Genomic DNA, 24317 nt, shown 5'->3' with positions numbered 1-24317 from the left:
CAAAATAGCCAATTTTATTTTATCCAAAATCATCCACATACTGAGGACGGAGAATTCACTGACTATAAACAATCCATGTCGTGGACATTTTTTAAAAAACTAGATATGGCAAGTGCCCACTTTACATCACAGCTTCTTGACAGTTTTCAAAAACCTATTTGGAAATGCAAATGAAACACTAAATGCTATGAATAGTATGTGGAATTACTTTTAAACAACCCACAGATATGCTTGAACCCCGTCCATTATAACGCTGGTGTATTTTCTTAGAGTATATACAATGACATCAGCCTTCACTATATCAGACATTTGGTTGAGCTGGTTTTAAAAATATTTCCATGCACACTTCATGTTTCAAGAAACATCCCAAAGTGCTTTACAACCAATGCGTTGCTTTTGAGGAGTCAACTTTGTAATATAGGAAATGCTGCCACCAATTTGCGAACAGCAAGGTTCCACAAAACAGCAATGTGAATAATTAGACATTCTGTTTGTGTGCAGCTATCTGAGAGTTGAATATTGGATTACAAAAAGAATATTGGTAAAGCTGACATTTTTAAGCTTTCCCTCCTTACCTCATCTCTTGTCTAGCTAAAAGGAAATGTTTTAATGAATGCTACTTCATATCTGGCCAGAAGAACGAGCGCCTGAGTGATCTAAGATTACTAGGTTCTTTATTGTATCTTCCATTTGCGCAGCACTTCCACCATGTATCACAGTTTGCTGATTGGGAACGTGCAGCATGGCAAATCAGAAACACAAAAATACCCCTAACATTCTGCAATGTAAGATACCTCAAGTATATATCACCTTGTAAATGCAACCAATGAAAGACTGTAATATCTATTACAGCACTAATGATCAGCCACATTTTATACCTGCTGTTATGCTACTTTCAGCAAATGAACACTTCAAATCGAGTCCGAAAAGGTTTTAAAAACAAACTCCATTAGGATGTCCCCAACCAGTCTAAAATTATAGAAGTGTTACATCTAATTACTTTTACAAGACCTACCTGTAATCTTTAGTCAGTTAACCGTATCTACAATTCCAAACATCCCTTAGGCCGTGATAATATGCAAATTGCAATTTGTGTCTCTCACCTCAGATTTTTCAGCATGTGCAATTATATATATAGAAATATGCAAAATTTCTTAATGTTTTGTTTTATTATCTTTTTCTACATTTATTCTATATGAAATGGATCATTTCTTCAATATGTTGTTGAGATATTGATTTTAAAAATATTTAAACTTACTGCAACAGAGATTCTCCCTAGCACATGCTCAGGGATTCTTCTATATACATCCAAAGAACCTCCTGAAGAAAATTGTAATGGAGGAGAAAAAACGTGAATGTATATTAAATTAAGTTAATATTACTACAATTGTTGACCGTAAGTTCTAAAATAAATTCTTATGACTTGATACACTGGAGGACCCTATCTGTTTCAAGGTCAAGTACAACATCTAATTACTTAAGGTACTATTAATATTTTAAATACACCATAAATAATGTTAATATAGTAATTGGGGTTTAAATTCTAAATTACATCCAACAAATTGACATTCACAAAAGCAAAACATTTACAATTTGTTTTATCCATACCTCTAAATTGCAATGAAAATCTTGATTGTTACATCATTATTATTTGACAAAAGACATACATACCAATAAACTTGATAGTTATGAATAACACAAAATATTGTACTATTATAATTCTGTTTGACCAGACAGGACTCTTTCAACAATGGAGGAATAAACAAGAGATAAGTGACCCATTAGGAATAAAATTCGAAACTACTTCAGTGGAGGGAAAAGTCAGTCCAGAAGATGTGGCAGACATCGCTTTGCACACTAAAGGTGATTTAATATTAATCTTTTCCTGCAGGCTTCTGCAAAGCATATTTTGCTCTGAGATAGTTTTTAAAAAAAATATCCTTTCATAAAAGTGGAGGTCACTGACAAGACAAGCATTTCTGCCCATACCTAATTGGCCTGGATCATTTTAGAGGGCAGTGAAGAGTCAGCAACATTGCTGTGGATCTAGAGTCACGAGCAAACCAAACCAGGTAAAGAGGCAGGTTTCCTTCCCTAAAGGTCATTAGCAAACAACTATTGATGATAGTTTCATCATTGTGGAATCACATTTTCACTTCCAAATACTATTAACTGAATTTAAATTCCACCAGCTGCCATGGTAAGATTTGAACCCGTATCTTCAGAGAATAGGCTTGGCCCCTCTGAATAACTAATCCAGTGACATTATTACTGCACCACCATAACATGATAATGATAATAGCACTTTTATTTCTAAGACTTCCTGGTTTTTATCATTTCTGGCCCATAAAAAATGCTATTCTGGTGATAATGGCACACCTTGCTCAGTATCGCATTAGTTTGTAGAATCAGAGCAGAATATGTGTCAGCACCTATATATTATACCTCTAAGCTGAGTCACTTTCCATAGAAAAACAACCTCAAGCTGGGTTAAAAACAATAAAATCATACTCATAACATGGGTTACAGAATGTGGAATTATATCCTCAGTGTGGACCAGTGACTGTGGAACCATAAAATAAATCTATACTTGTAGAACTATATCCCTGGCATGGTCTAAGAGCTTCCTGACATGATGGAAGTACTGAGCAAACAGCATTATAAATAGTTTTTGGCAATACAAATACAGAAGCAACCAATGCAAGAAGCCAAATTATTTAGCTAGTTATACTGTTATTCATCTGGTATGACAATGCATGGACAAGCCTGGGTACTGATCATTTGAGAAATCATACCTTTTTATATAAAATAGTTCTTCTTTTCCTTTTGTATACCAAGCACAGACGTTCATACAGCCCTAACCAACTTGGCTGTTTTGTATCCATTGAAAATGCATTACATTCTATCAAGACATCACAAATCCTCTAAGCTATATGCCAAATTGAAATGTTGCCTATTTGCCATCTAAATCGGGTTTCAGGAATAGTTCAAGTGCCATCAAATCTAGGTATATTCATAGATAAGCTGCAGGGCCAATGTGGATTTAAATGTAACAAGTTACTGCTGATAAGCTGATAATGTTTCAATACAGACTCTGGGTTAGGCTTCATTTCTCTAACGCATTCTAAGCTGCTAAGAGTCTCATTCATTCCAGTTATGACTTACATACCCTAACAGAAAGGGCCATACCAAAACAGTCGTCAAATTTGCAGACTCCCAGTTTTAAAAAAAACCCCACAGCAATTAATTCAAATTCATACAAAAAATTGATGCATTAAATAACCTACAAACTCACCATCCATGAATTCTGTACATATTGATATCCTGTTTTCCACAAAAAATGCTCCATAAAATCCTATTATATACGACGAATCACACTGTAAGCAGTTGAATGACCAAAAAAGATTAAGAATGAGTCTCACAATTGAACGAAGTAAAGCAAAGCTAAAATTAGTACAGAAAAAAGCTGAAATATTACCTTATAAAGAATTTCTAGCTCTGACATAATTTGTTTTTGAACTTCAAGTGTAATGTCTAAAGGAATAACCTGCAATAAAATAAATCAATATGTTAACGTGCTAATTGACCAAATATATCTTATATATATCTTATTGACCAAATATATCTTATATATTGACCAAATATATCTTCTATCTTAACAATAAACAGAGATCACATCAGTTGTCAGCAACCTACTGTAAATATTTTTCTATATAAATTAGGAGCTGTGGATTACCAATCTCATTGAGAAACCATGATTAAAACATAAAAGCCAATCTTGCTTGACACTGTCAAGGTTGTAATGAGTGCAAAGCTACTCAAAAGGCAATGGTTCAGAATCAAGGCTGTAAATTTACAGACAAAGGTAAAGAAATCCCTTCTAAATTTCTAATCTACTCTTCTGAGAGCAGTGGGTCCCAGATGGTAACACATTCACCTCTAGATGAGGTTATGGGTTCAACCCACAGACCAGATTATATTATATAACCTAGGCTGACAACACAAGTAAAGAACTGAGAAAGTATAACATGTGAAGTTTCCAAGGTACTATTCAAAAAGTACTCCTCCTGTTCAAGATTACGCACACAAATAATAGCCACAAAAGAGACTGACAAGTTACTAGTGACAGATAGGATACTAGTCACTCCAATCTGAGAGATATAGCTCCTGCAGAATTATACTATATTTGTCTTTATAATCTCCACACACAATAAAACTCAAAAAATATTAATTTTGTGAGGGGGTTTAAATTATCGAACTGTTTTCTTGATCACTCTCTACTTTGTCTCACAAAGTACTGTTCATGAAGTCCATGGGACTTTCTGTAAGAGCTCTTTATTTACAGCTGAATCTATATTGACATTCTCTTCACACTAGGTTAGAGCTTTGCTCCCTTTCAACACTATACTTATCTATGTGTCTCTGACATTTACATTACATCATTATACATTCATCTAGTGTCAATCACATGCCTCTAGGTCTTCCTTCAGTCTCAGACTTTACAGGGTGAGTCTCTGTGGTGCTCTGATCAATCTCCTTGATCTGTTCTGATTTCATTCTGAGGACTAGGATGTTCTGCACCCTTCTTTTAGTGTGAGAATGTATCTTCGCTTGAGCTTCCTTCTTTTTCTGAGAAAGTTATACGGTTTAATTAGTGTTTTGTTCAATGACTCAAATGCATGACCATTTCTTCTAATAATCCTAAAAACTGTTTCAACTTTATATGATCTCAGTTGTTGCTTCCTTCTCTCTATTGATGTCATTTACATATTTTTTTGCAGACTACAGCTTTGATAACACTAGTTCACCTCAATAATCGATTTTAGTACCTCTTTTTGCCTTGTCCATTGCCACCATATTTTGTTTTGTTTGACACATAACCCCAAATAGTCTTCCAAAGTACTATCATTGGAGTCTAAGGGACTTTGTGCAAGAACTCTTTACCTACAGGATGATCTATACTCATTCTTTTCATGCAAGGTGAACTTTTGCTCACTTTCAGTTTGTTTTACTTAATTATGTGATTGATATTAATATTCATATTTCTGATGTTTATCCCATTAACTCACATCAATGTCCTAAACAAATGGAGACATTTTAAAAGGTTTATTATTAACTTACATAGTACTTGCTACTGTAATTCTAAGGTTCTAGCAACGTTCTGGGACCTATGTGGTGAACCTTTAGGTGGAAAATTAAACAGAATCAAGAGGCTATCCGAAGAAAACACTGCTGACATGAATCAATTATCTCCAAGAATCATGTCTTGTGATCAGTAGAAGAATCAAAAGCTTTTCTTCTTTCAATTTATGGACATTAAGGTTCAGAAGAGATTTGGAGAAAGTGAGGATTGCAGATGCTGGAAAAACATCAGGGCTCATCAGTTTGGGATTTCTGATAAGGGCTTATGCTCAAAATGCCGATTCTCCTGCTCCTTGGATGCTGCATGACCTGCTGTGCTTTTCCAGCACCACATGCTCGACTTCAGAAGAGATTTGCCAGGATGTTGCTAGGAATGGAGGGTTTGAGCTATAATGAGAAACTGGATAAGCTTGGATTTCTTTTTTCACTGGAGCGTAGGAGATTGAGAGGTGACCTTATAGAGGTTAATAAAATCATGAGGGCTGTAGATAAGGTGAATGGTCGGTATTTTTACCCGAGGGTGGGGTATTTCAAGACTAGGGAACATACTTTTAAAGTGAGAGGAGAAAGATTTGAAGAAAACAGGAGGTGCATTTTGTTTTAAACACAAAGTGGCTCGTGTGTGGAAGGAATTTCCAGAGAAAGTGGAGGATGCAGGTACAGTTACAACATTTAAAATACATTTAGGTAAGTACATGAATAAGATATGTTGGGAGGGATATGAGTCAAGCACATGCAGGCGAGACTAGTTTAGTTTGGGATTATGATCAGATGGACTGGTTGGACTGAAGGGTCTGTTTCCATGCTGTACGACCCAATGACTCCAAGTACGTGTTGCCCCAGCAAAGATCGACTAACCACATACACGTACCTGAGCTTTTGTAATCTGTTTGATCTCATAAGTTCACCTACTAGACTTTTGAGAAATCGCTGAATTGAGTCTTGGTTAAGGTCTTGGGTAATAATGAAGTCACAATTCTTGAACTTTGCTTGAGAACAACTTAGGAAATGTATGAAGTACTCTGTTAACGTTTTCATTCAGAGCCAAAGGAAAGACACAACAAAAAAAGATTTAAAATCTACATTTTAATGCATGCTGAATTAAGATGACTGCAATAAACTGTGCATTTTTCACCTGTACTTTAGAACCCTAAACAACCTCCCCAGGGAATGTTAGGTTAACTAATTGCAATCAGCCTCAGATTTTTATATAACACTATATATGTATAAAGCCAAATTTATTGTAAAGGAATTACAATAAAGCTGTTATCTGACTGCACCTTCCATCCCTATTGCAAAAAATACAAATGCTATAAAGAAACAGTTCATATGATCAAGCCATTCAGCTCCTCAAGCATGCTCTGCCATTTATAAAGTCATGGTTGACCTGATTGTTACCTCAAAATCAGATTCTCACTTGTCCCTAACAACATTTCACTTCCTTGCTTACTAAAAATCTATCCTTCTCCTTTGAAGACTCTTCTTTTTAAAGAAGAGAGATCCTTTCTAAGAAAAAAATTGATTTTCTGTGTTAAATAACCCTTTATTTTTAAACAGTAACCTCCAATTCTGGATTCTTCCACAAGAGAAATATCCTCTTATAGCTATCTCATCAAGAATCCTCAGGAAATTATATATTTTAATCAAATCACCTCTTACTCTTAGAAAGGTTTGAGAAGATTTGTAGCTCTGGTTGAGGTTCTGGGTGTAGGTTTGCTTGCTGAGCTGGGAGGTTCATTTCCAGATGTTTTGTTACCCTACTAGGTAACATTTTCAGTGGGCCTCAGGCAAAGCAGTGTACATGATTCCTGCTTTCTATTTATATGTTTGGGTTTCTTTGGTTTGGTGATGTTATTTCCTGTGGTGATGTCATTTCCTGTTCTTTTACTCTCTTACTCTCTATACGCCAGCAGATGTAAACCTAAACCTATCCAATTTTCCTCATGAGGCAACCTGCTATTCAAGTAATTAGAATAGTAAACCTTCTCGAACTGCCTCCAATGCATGTATATGTTTCCTTAAATAAGTTATAACCAATGTATTCAGTATTCCAAATATGGTCTCACCAATGCCCTGTCTAGTCCAAGCATAAACCTCCTACTTACGTATTCAATTAATTATGACATTTTCAAATAAACATTAACTTTCCTAATTACTTGTTGGGCATGAATGCTAGTTGTTTGTGACTGGCATATGAGAACACCCAAATCCCTTTATCTTACAGTTCTGTAATTTCTCACCATTTAGTTAATATGCTTTGCTTTGTTCTTCTTGCCAAAATGAACAATTTCCCATTTTCCATTATTTTCCACTTGTCACATCTTTGCTCACTCACTTAATCTATCTATATCCTTTGTCGCATCCTTATGTCATTTTTACAACTTAGTTTCCTATCGTGGACATATGGCTATAACTCAAGAATAAGAAAGGAGCAATCACTATGATGGTTTTTTTTAACAAAGGCCTCCCAATAGCCAGCGGGAGATGGAATAGATATGTAAGCAGATCATGGAAAGATGTAAAAACAGGGTTGTTGTAGTGGGTTACTTAAATTTCCCTAATATTGACTGGGACTCCCTTAGTGCCAGATGCTTAGATGGGAAGAATTTGATAGGTGCATCTAGGACAGTTTCTTGAAACAATATTAGGGAAGGGCCATATTGGATCTTGAATTAGGAATGTTCCTGGCCAGATGATCAAGTTTCAATGGGGGAGAATTTTGAGAACAGTGATCATAATTCCCTAAGCTTTCAGATAGTTTTGGAGAAGGAGAAGACTGGTCGTCTGGTGAAAGTGATAAATTTGAGGAAGGCTAATTACAACAGTATTAACACGAACTGGAGAAATTAGATTGGGGTGGGTCTTTGAGAATAAATCCAAATCTAATATGTAGGAGTCTTTAAAGACTGGTTATCAGAATTCAGGATAAGCACGTTCCTGTGAGGATGAAGATATGGATGGTAAGTTTTGGGAACCCTGGATTAACAACAGACATTGAAAGATTAGTCAAGAAGAAAAAGGAAATATAAGTAAGTTTTAGGGAACAGAAATCAGACAAGGCCCTTGAAGAATATAAAGGAAGCAGGAAACAACATAAAGAATGAATTAGGAGCTAAAATGGGCCACAACACAATCCTTGGCAAATAGGATTAAGAAGAATCCCAAAGTGTTTGTACATATATTAGAAGCAAGAGGGTAGCTCAGGAAAGGGTAGGTCCACTCAAGGACAAAGGAGGAAATTTTATGCATGAAGTTAGAGTAAGTTTATGAGGTCCTTATTGAGTACTGGATATTCACCAAGGAGAAGGAAGTGGATGATGGTAAGGTTAGGAAGGGATATGTCAATATTCTAGGGTATATTGAAGTCAAGGAGGTGGTGTTGGGTGTCTTGAAAACATTAAGGTTGAGAAAACCCAAGGGACTGTTGGGGTCTATCCCAAGATACAGAGGTGGGGGCAAGGGAAGAGATTGCTGAGGCCTTGACAGAGACCCTTGTATTCTCTTTAGCCACAGGCAAGGTCCCAGAAGACTGGAGAATAGACAATATTGTTCCTTTGCTTAAGGGCAACATGGATAATCAAGGAAATTAATGGAGAAGATTCTTAGGTACTAGATTTACTCATATCTGGAAAAGAATGGACTTATGAATGATAGTTAGCATGGCTTTGTGCAGGGGAGATCTTGTCTCACAAATCTGACTGAATTTTTTGAAGAAGTGATGAAGATGATTGATGAGGGTAGGGCAGAGAATGTAATCTACATGGATTTTACTAAAGCATTGACAATTCCCTAATGGTAGGCTGGTCCAAAAGATTAAGTCACATAGGATCCACAGTGAATTGCTAAGCTGGATACAAAACTATCTTGGTCGTAGGACACAGAGGGTGATTGTGAAGGGGTGTTTTCTGACTGCATATCTGTGACCAGTGGTGTTCTTCAAGGATCAGCTGCATAAAACTTTAGTTAGGCCACATATGACGTTCTGATTGCCACACAGGTGTACCAGGAGTGTCTTAGCTATAAAGAGACATTCAACAAACTTGGATTATATTTGCTAGGGCAGCGGATGCTGAAGAGAGACCTAATAGAAGTACATAAAATTATGACAGGAATGGATAGGGTGGATAATTGGAGACTTCAAATACGAGGGGACATAGTCTGAAAGTGAGAAGGAGTAAGTTTAAAGGAGATGTGCAAGCTAAGTCTTTATTTAAATACAGAGGTTGCTAGGTGCTTGGAATTCTCTGCCAGGGAAGTGGTCGAAGCAGTTATGATCAGAAAGTTTAAAAAGCACTTAGATGGACTCATGAAAAAAGCAGTGAATGGAGTAGCATTATGGTCAGCATTGCCATGGTGGCCAAAGGGGCTGCTATGCTCCTCTGTGGCATTCATTATTCAGATCTACCCTTTTATTCTTTTTATGACCTTAGGCCTTATCTATCGATTTATTCTTAAATGTGCACACACTATCCTTTCCTGCCACAGTCCATTTATTATTGCTAGTATTAACACTTTTCTGTCTTGCGTCATCTTTATTCTTTGCTTTACCACATCTTTCCAAACCTGATTCTTGCCTGCACTATTTAGGTGAACATTTCTACATGCTTAGTTATGCAATGCGCAAGAACACTAGTCCCAGCATGTTCAGATGGCAACGAAGAGTACAGATCCCACTTTGCCAGTAAGGGTGATAGTGCACAGTGAACAGGAACTCTGTTCTCCAACAACAGTTTTTGAGTGTGCATCAATTTCTCTAATTTGATTTGCCCTAAGGACAGGTGATGACCCAGTGATATTATCACTAGATTATAAATCCAGAAATGAAGCTAATGTTCTGGGGATTGGGGTTCGAATCCCATCATGGCAGATAATGGAATCTGAATTTAATAAATATCTGAAATTAAGAATCTAATGACAACCATGAAACTACTGCCAATTGTTGAAAAATACCCGATTCACTAAGGTTCTTCACTGAAGAAAATCTGCCATCTCACCTGGTCTGGCCTGCACGTGACTACCATGTATCAACATTCCTCAGCTGATGAATCAGTACTCCTCCAAGTCGAACAGCATTTGGAGGAAGCACTGAGGCTTCCAAGACTTTAGATGTACTCTGGCTAGGGGATTTCAATTTCACCACAAAGAGAGGTTCAGCAACAGCACTACAGGAATTGTTCAGGTCCTAAAGGACATAGATCCTAGACTAGGACTGTAGCAGGTGGTGAGGAAACCAACAAGAGGAAAAAGTATACTTGACGTCATCCTCACCAATCCGCCTGCTGCTGATGCATCTGTCCATGACAGTATTGCAAAAGTGACGACCATTGCACAGCCCTTGTAGAAACAAAGTTCCACCTTCATACTGAGAATACCCTATACCATGTTGTGTTACAACATGCTATATGGGATAGACTTCGAACAGCTCTAAGAACTCAAGGCTGGACATCCATCAAGTGTTGTCAGCTATGTCAGCCGACTGCAAGTTCCCTTCCAAGCCAGTCACCATCCTGACTTGGAAATATACCACTATTCCTTCAGTGTTGCAGGGACAAAATTCTAGAATTCCGTCCCCAACACTATTGAGGGTATACCTCCAACACATGGACCACATCAGACCCTCACAAAATATTTTAAGAATCCTACTCCCTAACATTTTCTTATTTTAAAAGGTTGACGTGAAGTGCCTTGTTCCAGATGTAATGCGATTAGTCAGACATTAAACAAACATTTATTTAAACACTACAGTTAAAATACAAATAAAAAGAATAATTTATAATAACTTACATGAATAATAGATACTGTACCAATTACAAATTAACTGTTCCAATATAGTGTGAAATATTGTGTTATGAGATATTGTGTCATAGGTTATCTTTATTAACTCAATCATCAGCTCGCTATATTCATTAATACCGGGTTCCTGTTCATTCATAACACTCCACTAACCCATTATTTACTATAACACGGTTTCATTCATTTATTCATAAAACTTAAGTTTTGTAGTAAATTTTAACATTCAAATTTAAAAACAACCTTTTCTAATCAAAGTTAAAAATCCCACAACACCAGATTATAGCCCAACAAGTTTATTTGGAAGTACTAGTTTTCAGAGCGTTGCTCCTTCATCAGGTAGCTGTGGAGCAGGATCAAAAGACACAGAATTTATAGCAAAAGATCAGTGTTGTTCATGCAAATGATACAATATATTGAACAAACCTAGAGTGCTGTTGAGTCTTTTATCTTTTAGAATGGGTTCCAGGTTTCGGTTGATTAAAACGTAAATCCTAGAACTTCTTTCAAGTCACATTCTTGAAATAACTTAAGGTTTTATTAAAAGAAAAGTGACATCTCAGCTCAGATAATGCAATAAAGATGTGAGGTTAGAGTCTGACTGTATCCCAATCTTGAGTCAGACTGGTTCTATTTCTAAGGTAAGCATTTATAAAATGTTACATGGATTGACTGCCTGCAGATTGTGTGCTTTTTGAACAAAATAGAATGTATCTGCAATTACAATTCTGCAAATGCAAATTCACCCCATTGATTTATATGTGTGTGCACGTACATGTGTGAGACAGAGTGACAGCTAGAGAGCGAGAGAAAGAAAGAGAGCGCGAGCGAGTATGTGTTTGCGCGTGCATACCTCTCGGGGGTGTGTGTGTGTATGTCTGAGAGAGAACGTGTGTACGAGAGTCTGCGTGAGTGTGAGAGTATGTAAGAGTATGCGAATATGTCAAGAGTGTGCATGTATGTGAGAGTGTATAATGTAGTGGAGTCACGTGTAGAGTGGTATGGACCCAAGGTCCCGGCTGAGGCAATCCTCATGGGTACCGAACTTGGCTATCAGCCTCTGCTCAGCCATTCTGCGTTGCTGCGTATCCCTGAAGTCTGCCTTGGAGGATGACTTGAGCTCGAATGTCCCTTACCGCTGAACTGTTCCCCGACTGGGAAGGAACATCCCTGTCTGGCGATTGTTGTTACGTGGTGTCCATTCATCCATTGTCGTAGTGTCTGCTTGGTCTCGCCAATGTACCATGCCTTGGGACATCCTTGCCTGCAGTGTATCAGATAGACAATGTTGGCTGAGTCAATGAGTACCTGCCGTGTACATAGTGGGTGTGTACCCACGTGTAATGGTAGCATCCATGTCGACACTCTGACATGTCTTGCAGTGGTTGCCCTGATAGGGTTGTGTGGTGTTGTGGTCGATTTGTCCTGAAGGCTGGGCAGTTTGCCGCGAACAATTTGTTTAAAGTTTGGCGGCTGTTTAAAGGCGAGAAGTGGAGGTGTAGTGAAGGTCTTGACAAGGTGCCCATCTTCATCGATAATGTGTTGCAGGCTGCCAAGAACTGGGCGTAGTTTCTCCACTCCCAGGAAGTACTGGACAACGAAGCATACCCTATTGGTCACATCCTGTGTCTATCTCCTGAGGAGATCAATGTGGTTCCTCGCTGTGGAAGGTCGGAACTGGTGATCGATGAGTTGAGCATCGTTCCCTGTTCTTTGGAGGGCGTCCTTCAGCACCTCCAGGTGTTCATCGCACTCCTCCTCATCTGAACAGAGTGTGAGCATACCCCACAATAATGGCATCACTGCAACAGCCTCAGTACTCAATAGCAACAACTGCCAATCTCTGAGCACCATTCTACAACTCATCCACTTCATCCTGGACCACAACGTTTTCATGTTTGACAACCAGTTCTTTATCCAGACACACGGAATGGCTATGGGGACCAAATTTGCACCCCAGTATGCCAATATTTTCATTGACAAGTTTGAAAAAGACTTCTTTGTTGCATAGGACCTCCAACCAACTCTACACACCAGATATATTGACAACATTTTCTTCCTCTGGACCCATGGCGAGGAGTCATTGAAACGACCACACAGTGATATCAACAAGTTTCATCCCACCAGACTTACCATGAGCTACTCTTTGGTAGCTGTCTCATTCTTGGACACACGCGTCTCTATCAAGGATGGGCATCTCAGTACCTCAGTCTACGACAAACCAACGGATAACCTCACGATGCTGCACTTCTCTAGCTTCCACCCTCAACATATTAAAACAGCCATCCTCTATGGACAATCCCTATGCATACCCAGGATCTGTTCAGAGGAGGAGGAATGTGACAGACACCTGAAGGTGCTGAAAGATGTCCTCATAAGAACAGGGTACGATGCTCAGCTCATCGATCACCAGTTCCAATGTGTCACAGCGAGAAACTGCAATGACCACCTCAGGAGACAGACACGGGATGCAACCAATAGGGTACCCTTCATTATCCAGTACTTCCCAGGAGCAGAGAAACTACACCATGTTCTTTGCAGCCTGCAACAATATCAATGAGGATGAGCACCTCGCCAAGACCTTCCCTACATCTCCACTTCTCACTTTCAAACAAACCTTAAATAGACCATTGTTTGCAGCAAACAGCCAGCCTTCAAGACAACATTGACCACAACACCACACGACCCTGTCGGGGCAACCACTGCAAGACGTGTCAGAGTGTCGACATGGATACTACCATTACACATGGGGACACTACCCACATGTACTCAGCAGGTACTCATGTGACTCGGTCAATGCTGCAGGCAAGGATGCTCCGAGGCATGGTACATAGATGAGACCAAGCAGGCGCTATGATAATGGATGAATGGAAACCATGGAATAATCGCCGGATAGGGATGTTCCCTCCCAGTTGGGGAATACTTCAGCGGTCAGGGACATTTGGACTCGAATCTTCAGGTGACCATCCTCCAAAGCGGACTTTGGGATAAACAATGATGCAGAATGGCCAAGCAGAGGTTGATAGCCAAGTTCAGTACCCATTAAGATGGCCTCAATGGGGACCTTGGGTTCATGTCACACTACAGATGACCTCACTACACCATACACTCACACATACACGCACACTCTTACATACTCTCTCTCACACACACATCTTCACACGCACTTACACTGTCTCCCTCACATGCACGCGCACACACAAGTCTATGGAGTAAATTTGTATTTGCAGATGCATTCTATTTTTTTCAAAAAGCACACAATCTGCAGGCACCATGTACCATTTTATAAATTCCTACTTTGGAAATGGAACCAGTCTGACTCAAGATTGGGATACAGACAGACTCTAACCTCACACCTTTAATGCATTGTCTGAGCTGAGATGTCACTTCTTTTTTATAAAACCTTAAGTTATCTTGAGAATGTGACTTGAAAGAAGTTGTGAGATTTACGTATTAATGAACCAAAACATGCAACCCATGAAAGACCTAACAGCAATCTAGATTTGTTCAATATATTGTATCAGTTGCATGTGATCTTTTGTTATAAGTTCTGTGTCTTTTGATCCTGCTCCACAGTTACCTGATGAAGGAGCAGCTAGTACTTCCAAATAAACTTGCTGGACTATAACCTGGTGTGTGGGATTTTTAAACTTTGTCCACCCCAGTCCAATACCTGCAGCTCCACAACCTTTCTAATCAAAACGACCTTTTCAAACCCATTACTGCATTTCCACACCATATCATCCTTAGCTACAAACAGTGTTTACCTCTGAATAAGTATAGCATATGGAACAATACCACCATCATCAGGTCTCCACATTAAGTACCTGTTAAATACTTTATAACTAGGCCATTATCCCTTTATGAAAGTAACTGACAAAACAACGCTTCCATGAAATTGCATGAATGAATGAAACTCAGATCAGCAAATATTACATAAATCTCACAACCCAGCTGCAGTAATCAGTTTAATATCCTTTATTCGTTTATTAAGTACAGGTACAATTTCTAACTTATTTAGAGCATACAGTCCTTGCATTTTTATTAATATTTACTAACTTAAAAGACAGAAGGACTAACACCTCATAATTATGCAAGCAGACCGGACAGATATCCCATCAGAAGTAGCAGCCAGCATGTAGCACGTTTTAACCCATCTCCAGTCTCCCAGGTAAGGAGCCTTTCAAACCTTTGTGTACAATAGATAAAATAATGTAACACCATAGTAATGGAATTTTAATATATGTAAGAACTGTATTTCCAGATTCTATTGCCTCCTCAAACTTGTGCTGTGATTGCTGAATAAAAGAGAATATTTTTGTCACTCACCAATTTCCATCGTTATTTGAACACTATTCCACAACAGTCAGATCCTGTAAACACACCTCTGTAAACACAGATTCTCACACATATCTTCAATCCCGCAGGAAATAAACCTCAAATGGTAATTCAGGGAAAGTAGTGGCTAGGAGACATCCCACTGAAGCTTCCAACTCTTTTGAGACCCCAAAAGCTTCTGCCCAAAACTAAACCAAAAAACTAAACAAACTAGAAAGCCTGGCCAAATAGCCACACCTAGGCTGCTTTCATTGTTCTAACTTTAAGAAAACCTCTGCCTTACAACCTCTCTTCAAAAATAAACACACCAGGACAAAATATCCTCTTAAAGTGACAGTATTGTTACAACATGGACTCCAGCAGTTTAAGAAAGCTGCTCACCCCAACCTTCACAAGGGCAACTTGGTATGGGCAATAGAAGCCATCCAGCCAGCAATGTCCACATTCCACAAGTGAATGAAAAAAATCCAAAGTTAAAAATCACACAACACCAAGTTATAGTCCAACAGGTTTAATTGGAAGCACACTAGCTTTCGGAGCGACGCTCCTTCATCAGGTGATTGTGGAGGGCTCCATCGTAACACAGAATTTATAGCAAAAATTTGCAGTGTGATGTAACTGAAATTATACATTGAAGAATTGATTGTCTGTTAAGCCTTTCATCTGTTAGAATACAGTGATAGTTTCACTTCTTTCATGTGTAAATCACAAAACCCTGTTTTTAAAAGTTGCATTCTCGGGTTAGCTGTTAACAATGGTGATAGCTAGACAATATGTTGAAGGTGTTAGGCCCCTGTGAACAGAGAACACAGGGGGCTAACACCTTCAACATATTGTCTAGCTATCACCATTGTTAACAGCTAACCCGAGAATGCAACTTTTAAAAAAAGGGTTTTGTGATTTACACATGAAAGAAGTGAAACTATCACTGTATTCTAACAGATGAAAGGCTTAACAGACAATCAATTCTTCAATGTATAATTTCAGTTACATCACACTGCAAATTTTTGCTATAAATTCTGTGTTACGATGGAGCCCTCCACAATCACCTGATGAAGGAGTGTCGCTCCGAAAGCTAGTGTGCTTCCAATTAAACCTGTTGGACTATAACGTGGTGATGTGTGATTTTTAACTTTGTACACCCCAGTCCAACACCGGCATCTCCGAATCATGAAAAAAATCCAATTTGCATGTGGTTCAGCTAATATGGTCAGCAATGTGATGTGAGCCATCAGTAGCAGCAGAATCATTTTCCAAAATAATTTGTAACCTCATGGCCTGGCATACCTCCTCACCCAACCATTCTCTGCTTCCTCCAGCATCTCAAATGGCAGTTCTCAGCCAATTTAATTCACTTAATGCGATGGATGTAGGTTTGCTCACTGAGCTGAAAGGTTTGATTTCAGACGTTTCATCACCATAGTAGGTAACATCATCAATGAGCCTCCAGATGAAGCACTGGTGGTATGCCCCGCTTTTTGTTTGTGTTTAGGTTTCCTTGGGTTGGTGATGTCATTTCCTGTTCTTTTTCTCAGGGAGTGGTAAATGGGATCCAAGTCAATGTGTTTGTTGATAGTGTTCCAGTTGGAATGCCATGCTTCTAGAAAATCTTGCGCGTGTCTCTGTTTGGTTTGTCTTAGGATGGTTGTGTTGTCCCAGATGAAGTGGTGTCCTTCCTCATCTGTATGAGAAAATACTAGTGGCATCATGGTAGCCCACAAACCCATCAACACACTAAAACAGCAGGTAATGAACTTGAAAGACCCTACATAGACAACACGCAAAACTGATGCCATTTACAAAATACCTTGCAAGAACTGTAACAAATACTACATTGGACAAACAGGCAGAAAACTAGCCACCAGGATACTTGAACATCAACTAGCCACAAAAAAGACATGACCCACTCTCACTAGTATCTTTACATACATGAGGAAGGACAACACTTCGACTGGGAAAACACATCCATTCTAGGACAAGCCAAAGAGAGACATGCGTGAGAATTCCTCAAAACATGGCATTCCAACCAGAACTCCAACAACAAACACATTGACTTCGATCCCATTTATCACCCCGCCTGAGAAAAAGAACAGAAAATGACATCACCAACCCAAGGAAACCTAAACACAAATAAAAACACCCTGAGCTACAAATCTTCTCAAAACGTGCTAACTTAATGTGATATCAAGGAATATTTTATGGCACTCAATATTGCAAAGGCTTTGGAACCTGACAACATTCTGGCAAAGGTACTGAAGCATTTGTGCCAGAAATTGCGTCACCCTGAGCCAAACTGATCCAGTACAGCTACAACACTGATACCATCTGACAACGTGGAAAACTGTCGAGGTATATCCTGTACACAAAAAGCAGGTCAAGTCAACCTCGTCAGTTACTTTCAATACATTCTACATCATCAGTAAATTGATGGAAGGTGTCAACTACAGTTCTATGAAGCAGCACCAGCTTAGTAATAACCTACTCACTGTCATCTAGTTTAGTTTCCACTAGGGGTACTGAGTGCTGCACTGCATTACAACCCTGGTTCAAATATGGACAAAGAGTTGAATTCTAGAGTTGAGGTGAGGGTAACAGCTCTTGACATCAAGGTCACTTTGGTAACATTAGACAGAGGTGACAGAGGGGGCGGCACGGTGACTCAGTGGTTAGCACTGCTGCCTCGCAGCGCCAGGGACCTGGGTTTGAATCCAGCCTCGGGCGACTGTCTGAGTTTGCACATTCTCCCAGTGTCTGCGTGGGTTTCCTCCGCGCGCTCCGGTTTTCTCCCACAATCCAAAGGTGTGCAGGTCAGGTGAACTGGCCATGCTAAATTGCCCATAGTGATAGGTGCATTAGTAGGGGAATGGGTCATTGGTGGGTTACTCTTCGGAGGGTCAGTGTGGACTTGTTGGGCCAAAGGGCCTGTTTCCACACTGTAGGGAATCTAATCATCAATGAGCCCGAGCAAAACTGGAATCAATGGGTATTGGGGGAAAACTCCACTAGTCTTTCGGTGGCACACCGGAAGATAGTTGAGGATATTGGAGGTTAGTCATTGCAGCTGCAGGACATCACTGCAGGAGTTCCTCAAGGTAGTGTCCTGGGTCTAACCATCTTCAGATGCTTCATCAATGACCTTCCCTCCATCATAAAGTCAGAAGTGGGCATGTTCAATGATTGCATGATGTTCAGCACCATTTGCGACTCCTCAGATATTGAAGTAGTCCATGTTTAAATGCAACAAGGTTTGCACAATATCCAAATATCCAGGCTTGGGTTGATAGGTGACAAAATAATATTCACACCACGCAAATGCCGGGCAATGATCATTTCCAATAAGAGTGAATCTAACCACTGCCCCTTGCAATTGAATGGCTTTACCATCACTGAATCTCCCATTATCATTCTTGGGTTTATCATGGACTGGAAACTTAACTGTACTCACCATATAAACACAGTGGGAACAAAAGAAGTCAGAGGCTAGGAATACTGCAGCAAGTAACTCACCTCCTGACTCCCAAAGCCTGCCCACCATCTACAAAGAATGTCAGGAATGTGATGGAATACTCTCCTCTTTGCACCTCTAACAACATTCAACAAGCTTAACACCATCCTGGGCAAAGCAGCCAGCTAGACTGGCACCACATCCACAAGCATCCACTCCCTCCATCACCAATGCTCAATAGCAGCAATGTTTCCCTATCTACAAGATGCACTGCAGAAATTCATCAAGGTTCCTTGGGCAGCACCTTCCAAACCCAGAACCACTTCCATATAGAAGGTCAAAGGCAGGAGATACATAGCCACACCACCTTCTGCAACTTCTTTTCCAACCATCCACCATCCAGATTTGGATGGTGGTTGGGTCAGTGGTTAACACTGTCCCTCACAGCACCAGGGACCTGGGTTCAATTCCTGCCTTGGGCAACTGTCTGTGTGGAGTTTGCACATTCTCCCAGTGTCTTTATGGGTTTCCTCCGGGTGCTCCGGTTTCCTCCCACAGTCCAAAGATGTGCAAGTTAGAAGAATTGGCTATGCTAAATTGCCCATAGTGTTAGGTGCATTAGTCAGAGGTAAATGTAGGGGAATGGGTCTGGGTGAGTTGGTCTATGGAGGGTCGATGTGGACTTGTTGGGCTGAAGGGCCTGTTTCCACACTGTAAGGAATCTAATCTAATCTAATCCCTTCAGTGTCGCAGGGGCAAAATCCTAGAATTCCCTCCCAAACAGTATTTTGGGTCGACTTACAGCACATGAATTACAGCAATTTAAGAAAACTGCTCGCCCCAACTACTCAGCCAGCAACACCCACATCCTATAAGTGAATGAAAAGAAAAAGTCCAATGTGATTCTGGGTAATCCAAGATGGGGGATGGGAAAAATTTCTGGCTGAAAGAGCTGCTCCTTTTTTTTTGAGGTAATTTAGGTGTTGGAGGTGATTTCCTCGAATTCCAGGAGCAGCAATTACTGTTTTATATGCTGTTGCATTGTTTTGGAACTTTGGGAAAAAAAAGTCAAAACAACAGCAGTTTAAAAGGGAGAAGAGAAGATAAAGGAAGCACATGGTGAGGACAGTGCAGGAGAGAGAGAGAGAGAGAAGGAGAGAGAGGGAACACACCTGCAGTTACCGCCTTTGCTGTTTGAATTCATGTATCGCTGGACATCGGAGTGCATCTGGGAAAATTAACAAACAGTGAACTTCACAACTAATCTTGGAGGAACTGTTGGGCAAAGTTCACAGCACAGAATCAGATAAGTTAATTGTTGTTTTAAGTCTGTCCAAGAAAAAGGCTGCAGTAGTGAGTATAGTGGATTCTTTCTTGATTATATGTTTTTGGAGATAAGTCTCTTGATTAAACTTAAAATATAAGCCATAGCTATTAATTTAACCTGGGGCAGTGTTTGCAGAGGAATAAGGTGGTGTTACTTTCTGGGTCTGTAGATTGTGAAGGAGCAAAAATGGCCTTTGCAGTGATATGTACTTCTTATCAGACGTGGGAGTTTAAAGAGAGTTTAAGGGTTACTGTGGATTATATCTGCCATAAATGATGTTGGATGCGAATCTTATCAGATTGAGTGGATTGGTTGGAGAGATAGATAGAAGCGATGAGGAATTTGCAACAGCAACAGTATGTGATGGATGGCAGTTATAGGAATGGGGAAAAGTCTCAGATACAGTCACATAGATGGATTAACTCCAGGAAGGGCAAGAGAGGTTGGCACCTAGGGGAGGAGTCTTTTGTGGATATACCCTTTTCAAATAGGTATGCGGTTTTGGAAAATGTAGGGGGTGATGGATTCTCAGGGGAATGTAGCACGAACAGCCAAGTTTCTGGTATTGAGACTGACTCTAATGCAATGAGGGGTACGTCAGCTTCCAAGAGATCAATTGTATTAGGGGATTCTGTAGTCAGAGGTACAGACAGACGTTTCTGTGGCCAGCAGAGAAAAAGCAGAATGGTGTGTTGTTTCCCTGGTACCAGGATCAAGGATGTCTCAGAGAGGGTGCAGAATGTTCTCATGGAGGAGAAGGGCCAGCAGGAGGTCATTGTCCACATTGGAACCAACGACATTGGAAGGGAAAAGGTTGAGACTCTAAAGGGAGATTACAGAGAGTTAGGCAGGAATTTAAAAAGGAGGTCCTCAAGGGTAGTAATATCTGGATTACTCCCATTGCTACGAGCTGGTGAGGGCAGGAATACGAGGATAGAGCAGATAGAGCTGAGGAGCTGGTGTATGGGAGAAGGATTCACATTTTTGGATCATTGGAATCTCTGTTGGGGTAGAAGAGACCTGTACAAGAAGGACGGATTGCACCTAAATTGGAAGGGGACTAACATACTGGCCGGGAAATTTGCTAGAACTGTTTGGGAGGATTTAAACTAGTAAGGTGGGGCGAGGGGGGGGGGGGGGGGACCCAGGGAGATAGTGAGAAAAGAGATCGATCTGAGACAGATACAGCTGAGAACAGAAGTGAGTCAAACAGTCAGGGCAGGCAGGGACAAGGTGGGACTAATAAATTAAACTGCATTTATATCAATGCAAGGGGCCTAACAGGGAAGGCAGATGAACTCAGGGCATGGTTAGGAACATGGGACTGGGATATCACAACAATTATAGAAACGGCTCAGGGATGGGCAGAACTGGCAGCTTAATGTTCCAGGATACAAATGCTACAGGAAGGATAGAAAGGGAGGCAAGATAGGAAGGGGAGTGGCATTTTTGATAAGGGATAGCATTACAGCTGTGCTGAGGGAGGATATTCCTGGAAATACATCCAGGGAAATTATTTGGGTGGAACTGAGAAATAAGAAAGGGATGATCACCTTATTGGGATTGTATTATAGACCCCCTAATATTCAGAGGGAAATTGAGAAACAAACTTGTAAGGAGATCTCAGTTATCTGTAAGAGTAATAGGGTAGTTATGGTAGGGGAATTTAACTTTCCAAACATGGACTAGGACTGCCATAGGGTTAAAGGTTTAATGGAGAGGAATTTCTTAAGTGTGTACAAGACAATTTTCTGATTCAGTATGTGGATGTACCTACTAGAGAAGGTACAAAACTTGACCTACTCTTGGGAAATAAGGCAGGGCAGGTGACTGAGGTGTCAGCTGGGGAGCACTTTGGGGCCAGTGACCATAATTCTATTTGTTTTAAAATAGTGATGGAAAAGGACAGACCAGGTCTAAAAGTTGAAGTTATAAATTGGAGAAAGGCCAATTTTGACGGTATTAGGCAAGAACTTTCAAAAGCTGATTGGGCGCAGATGTTCATAGGTAAAGGAACGGCTGGAAAATGAGAAGCCTTCAGTAATGAGATAACGAGAATCCAGAGAAAGTATATTCCTGTCAGGGTGAAAGGGAAGGCTGGTAGGTATAGGGAATGCTGGATGACTAAAGAAATTGAGGGTTTGGTTAAGAAAAAGAAGGAAGCATATGTCAGGTATAGACAGGATAGATCGAGTGAATCCTTAGAAGAGTATAAAGAAAGTAGGAGTATACTTAAGAGGGAAATCAGGAGGGCAAAACGGGGACATGAGATAGCTTTGGCAAATAGAATTGAGGAGAATCCAAAGGGTTTTTACAAATATATTAAGGACAAAAGGGTAAGTAGGAAGAGAACAGGGCCCCTCAAAGATCAGCAAGGCGGCCTTTGTGTGGAGCCACAGAAAATGGGGGAGATACTAAATGAATATTTTGCCTCAGTATTTACTGTGGAAAAGGATATGGAAGATATAGACTGTAGGGAAATAGATGGTGACATCTCGCAAAATGTCCAGATTACAGAAGAGAAAGTGCTGGATGTGTTGAAACGGTTAAAGGTGGATAAATCCCCAGGACCTAGATCAGATGTACCTGAGAACTCTGTGGGAAGCTAGAGAAGTGATTGCTGGGCCTCTTGCTGAGATATTTGTATCATCAATAGTCACAGGTGAGGTGCCGGAAGACTCGAGATTGGCAAACGTGATGCCACTGTTAAAGAAGGGCGGTAAAGACAAGCCAGGGAACTATAGACCAATGAGCCTGACCTCGGTGGTGGGCAAGTTGTTGGAGGGAATCCTGAGGGACAGGATGTACATGTATTTGGAAAGGCAAGGACTGATTTGAGATAATCAACATGGCTTTGTGTGTGGGAAATCATGTCTCACAAGCTTGATTGAGTTTTTTGAAGTAACAAAGAGGATTGATGAGGGCAGAGCAGTAGATGTGATCTATATGGACTTTAGTAAGGCATTCGACAAGGTTCCCCATGGGAGACTGATTAGCGAGGTTTGATCTCATGGAATACAGGGAGAACTAGCCATTTGGATACAGAACTGGCTCAAAGATAGAAGACAGAGGTTGGAGGTGGAGGGTTGTTTTTCAGACTGGAGGCCTGTTACCAGTAGAGTGCCACAAGGATTGGTGCTGGGCCCTCTACTTTTTGTCATTTACATAAATGATTTTGATGTGAGTATAAGAGGTACAGTTAGTAAGTTTGCAGATGACACCAAAGTTGGTGGTGTAGTGGACAGCGAAGAGGGTTACCTCAGATTACAACAGGATCTGGACCAGATGGGCAAATGGGCTGAGAAGTGGCAGATGGAGTTTAATCCAGATAAATGCGAGGTGCTGCATTTTAGGAAAGCAAACCTTAGCAGGACTTATACACTTAATGGTAAGGTCCTCGGGAGTGTTGCTGAACAAAGAGACCTTGGAGTGCAGGTTCATAGCTCCTTGAAAGTGGAGTCGCAGGTAAATAGGATAGTGAAGGCGGCGTTTGGTATGCTTTCTTTTATTGGTCAGAGTATTGAGTACAGGAGTTGGGAGGTCATGTTGCGGCTGTACAGGACATTGGTTAGGCTACTGTTGGAATATTGCGTGCAATTCTGGTCTCCTTCCTATTGGAAAGATGTTGTGAAACTTGAAAGGGTTCAGAAAAGATCTACAAGGATGTTGCCAGGGTTGGAGGATTTGAGCTATAGGGAGAGGCTGAACAGGCTGGGGCTGTTTTCCCTGGAGCGTCAGAGGCTGAGGGGTGACCTTATAGAGGTTTACAAAATTATGAGGGGGCATGGATAGGATAAATAGACAAAGTATTTTCCGTGTGGTGGGGGAGTCCAGAACTAGAGGGCATAGGTTTAGGATGAGAGGGGAAAGATATAAAAGAGACCTCAGTGGCAACTTTTTCATGCAGAGGGTGGTACATGTATGGAATGAGCTGCCAGAGGATGTGGTGGAGGCTGTATAATTGTAACACTTAAGAGGCATTTGGATGGGGATATGAATAGGTAGGGTTTGGAGGGATATGGGCTGGGTGCTGGCAGGTGGGACTAGATTGGGTTGGGATATCTGGTCGGCATGGACGGGTTGGACCGAAGGGTCTATTTCCATGCTAAACATCTCTATGACTCTATAACTGCATTTGTGAGTGGTTCAAGTAATATTCTGGAAATTATACCTTTGAGATCCTGCGTCTTAATTTGGTGGCTAGTTTTTTGTACTGACTATGCAAATGCTACTCCTTTGTCTTACTTATGTCATTGGTACCTACATCAGCCATGA

At 40.3% G+C, this 24317-nt stretch overlaps 1 protein-coding gene across 9 annotated transcripts in view; it reads right to left on the bottom strand.

Moving 5' to 3' along the window:
* map2k5 (mitogen-activated protein kinase kinase 5) overlaps positions 1-24317 on the bottom strand; it is a 379209-nt gene that overhangs the window by 180089 nt on the left and 174803 nt on the right. For 8 of the 9 annotated variants that reach the window (XM_087981145.1, XM_087981146.1, XM_087981147.1 and 5 more), the window contains exons 10-12: positions 3479-3547; positions 3296-3377; positions 1259-1320 (exon numbers count right to left, since the gene is read on the bottom strand). The exons of the other annotated variant lie outside the window; for it this stretch is intronic. In XM_087981145.1, coding sequence (XP_087837271.1) covers positions 1259-1320; positions 3296-3377; positions 3479-3547 — 213 coding nt within the window. The remainder of the gene's footprint in view (positions 1-1258; positions 1321-3295; positions 3378-3478; positions 3548-24317) is intronic. 9 annotated transcript variants of the gene reach the window in all.

The sequence above is a fragment of the Chiloscyllium plagiosum genome, unplaced genomic scaffold (genome assembly GCF_037043375.1).
Source record: "Chiloscyllium plagiosum isolate Xiang-an unplaced genomic scaffold, Cpla_swu_hap1 HiC_scaffold_39, whole genome shotgun sequence".
Classification (NCBI taxonomy): domain Eukaryota; kingdom Metazoa; phylum Chordata; class Chondrichthyes; order Orectolobiformes; family Hemiscylliidae; genus Chiloscyllium; species Chiloscyllium plagiosum.
Note: the sequence above shows the minus strand (reverse complement) of the source record. Positions and strands in the feature narration are given on the sequence as shown.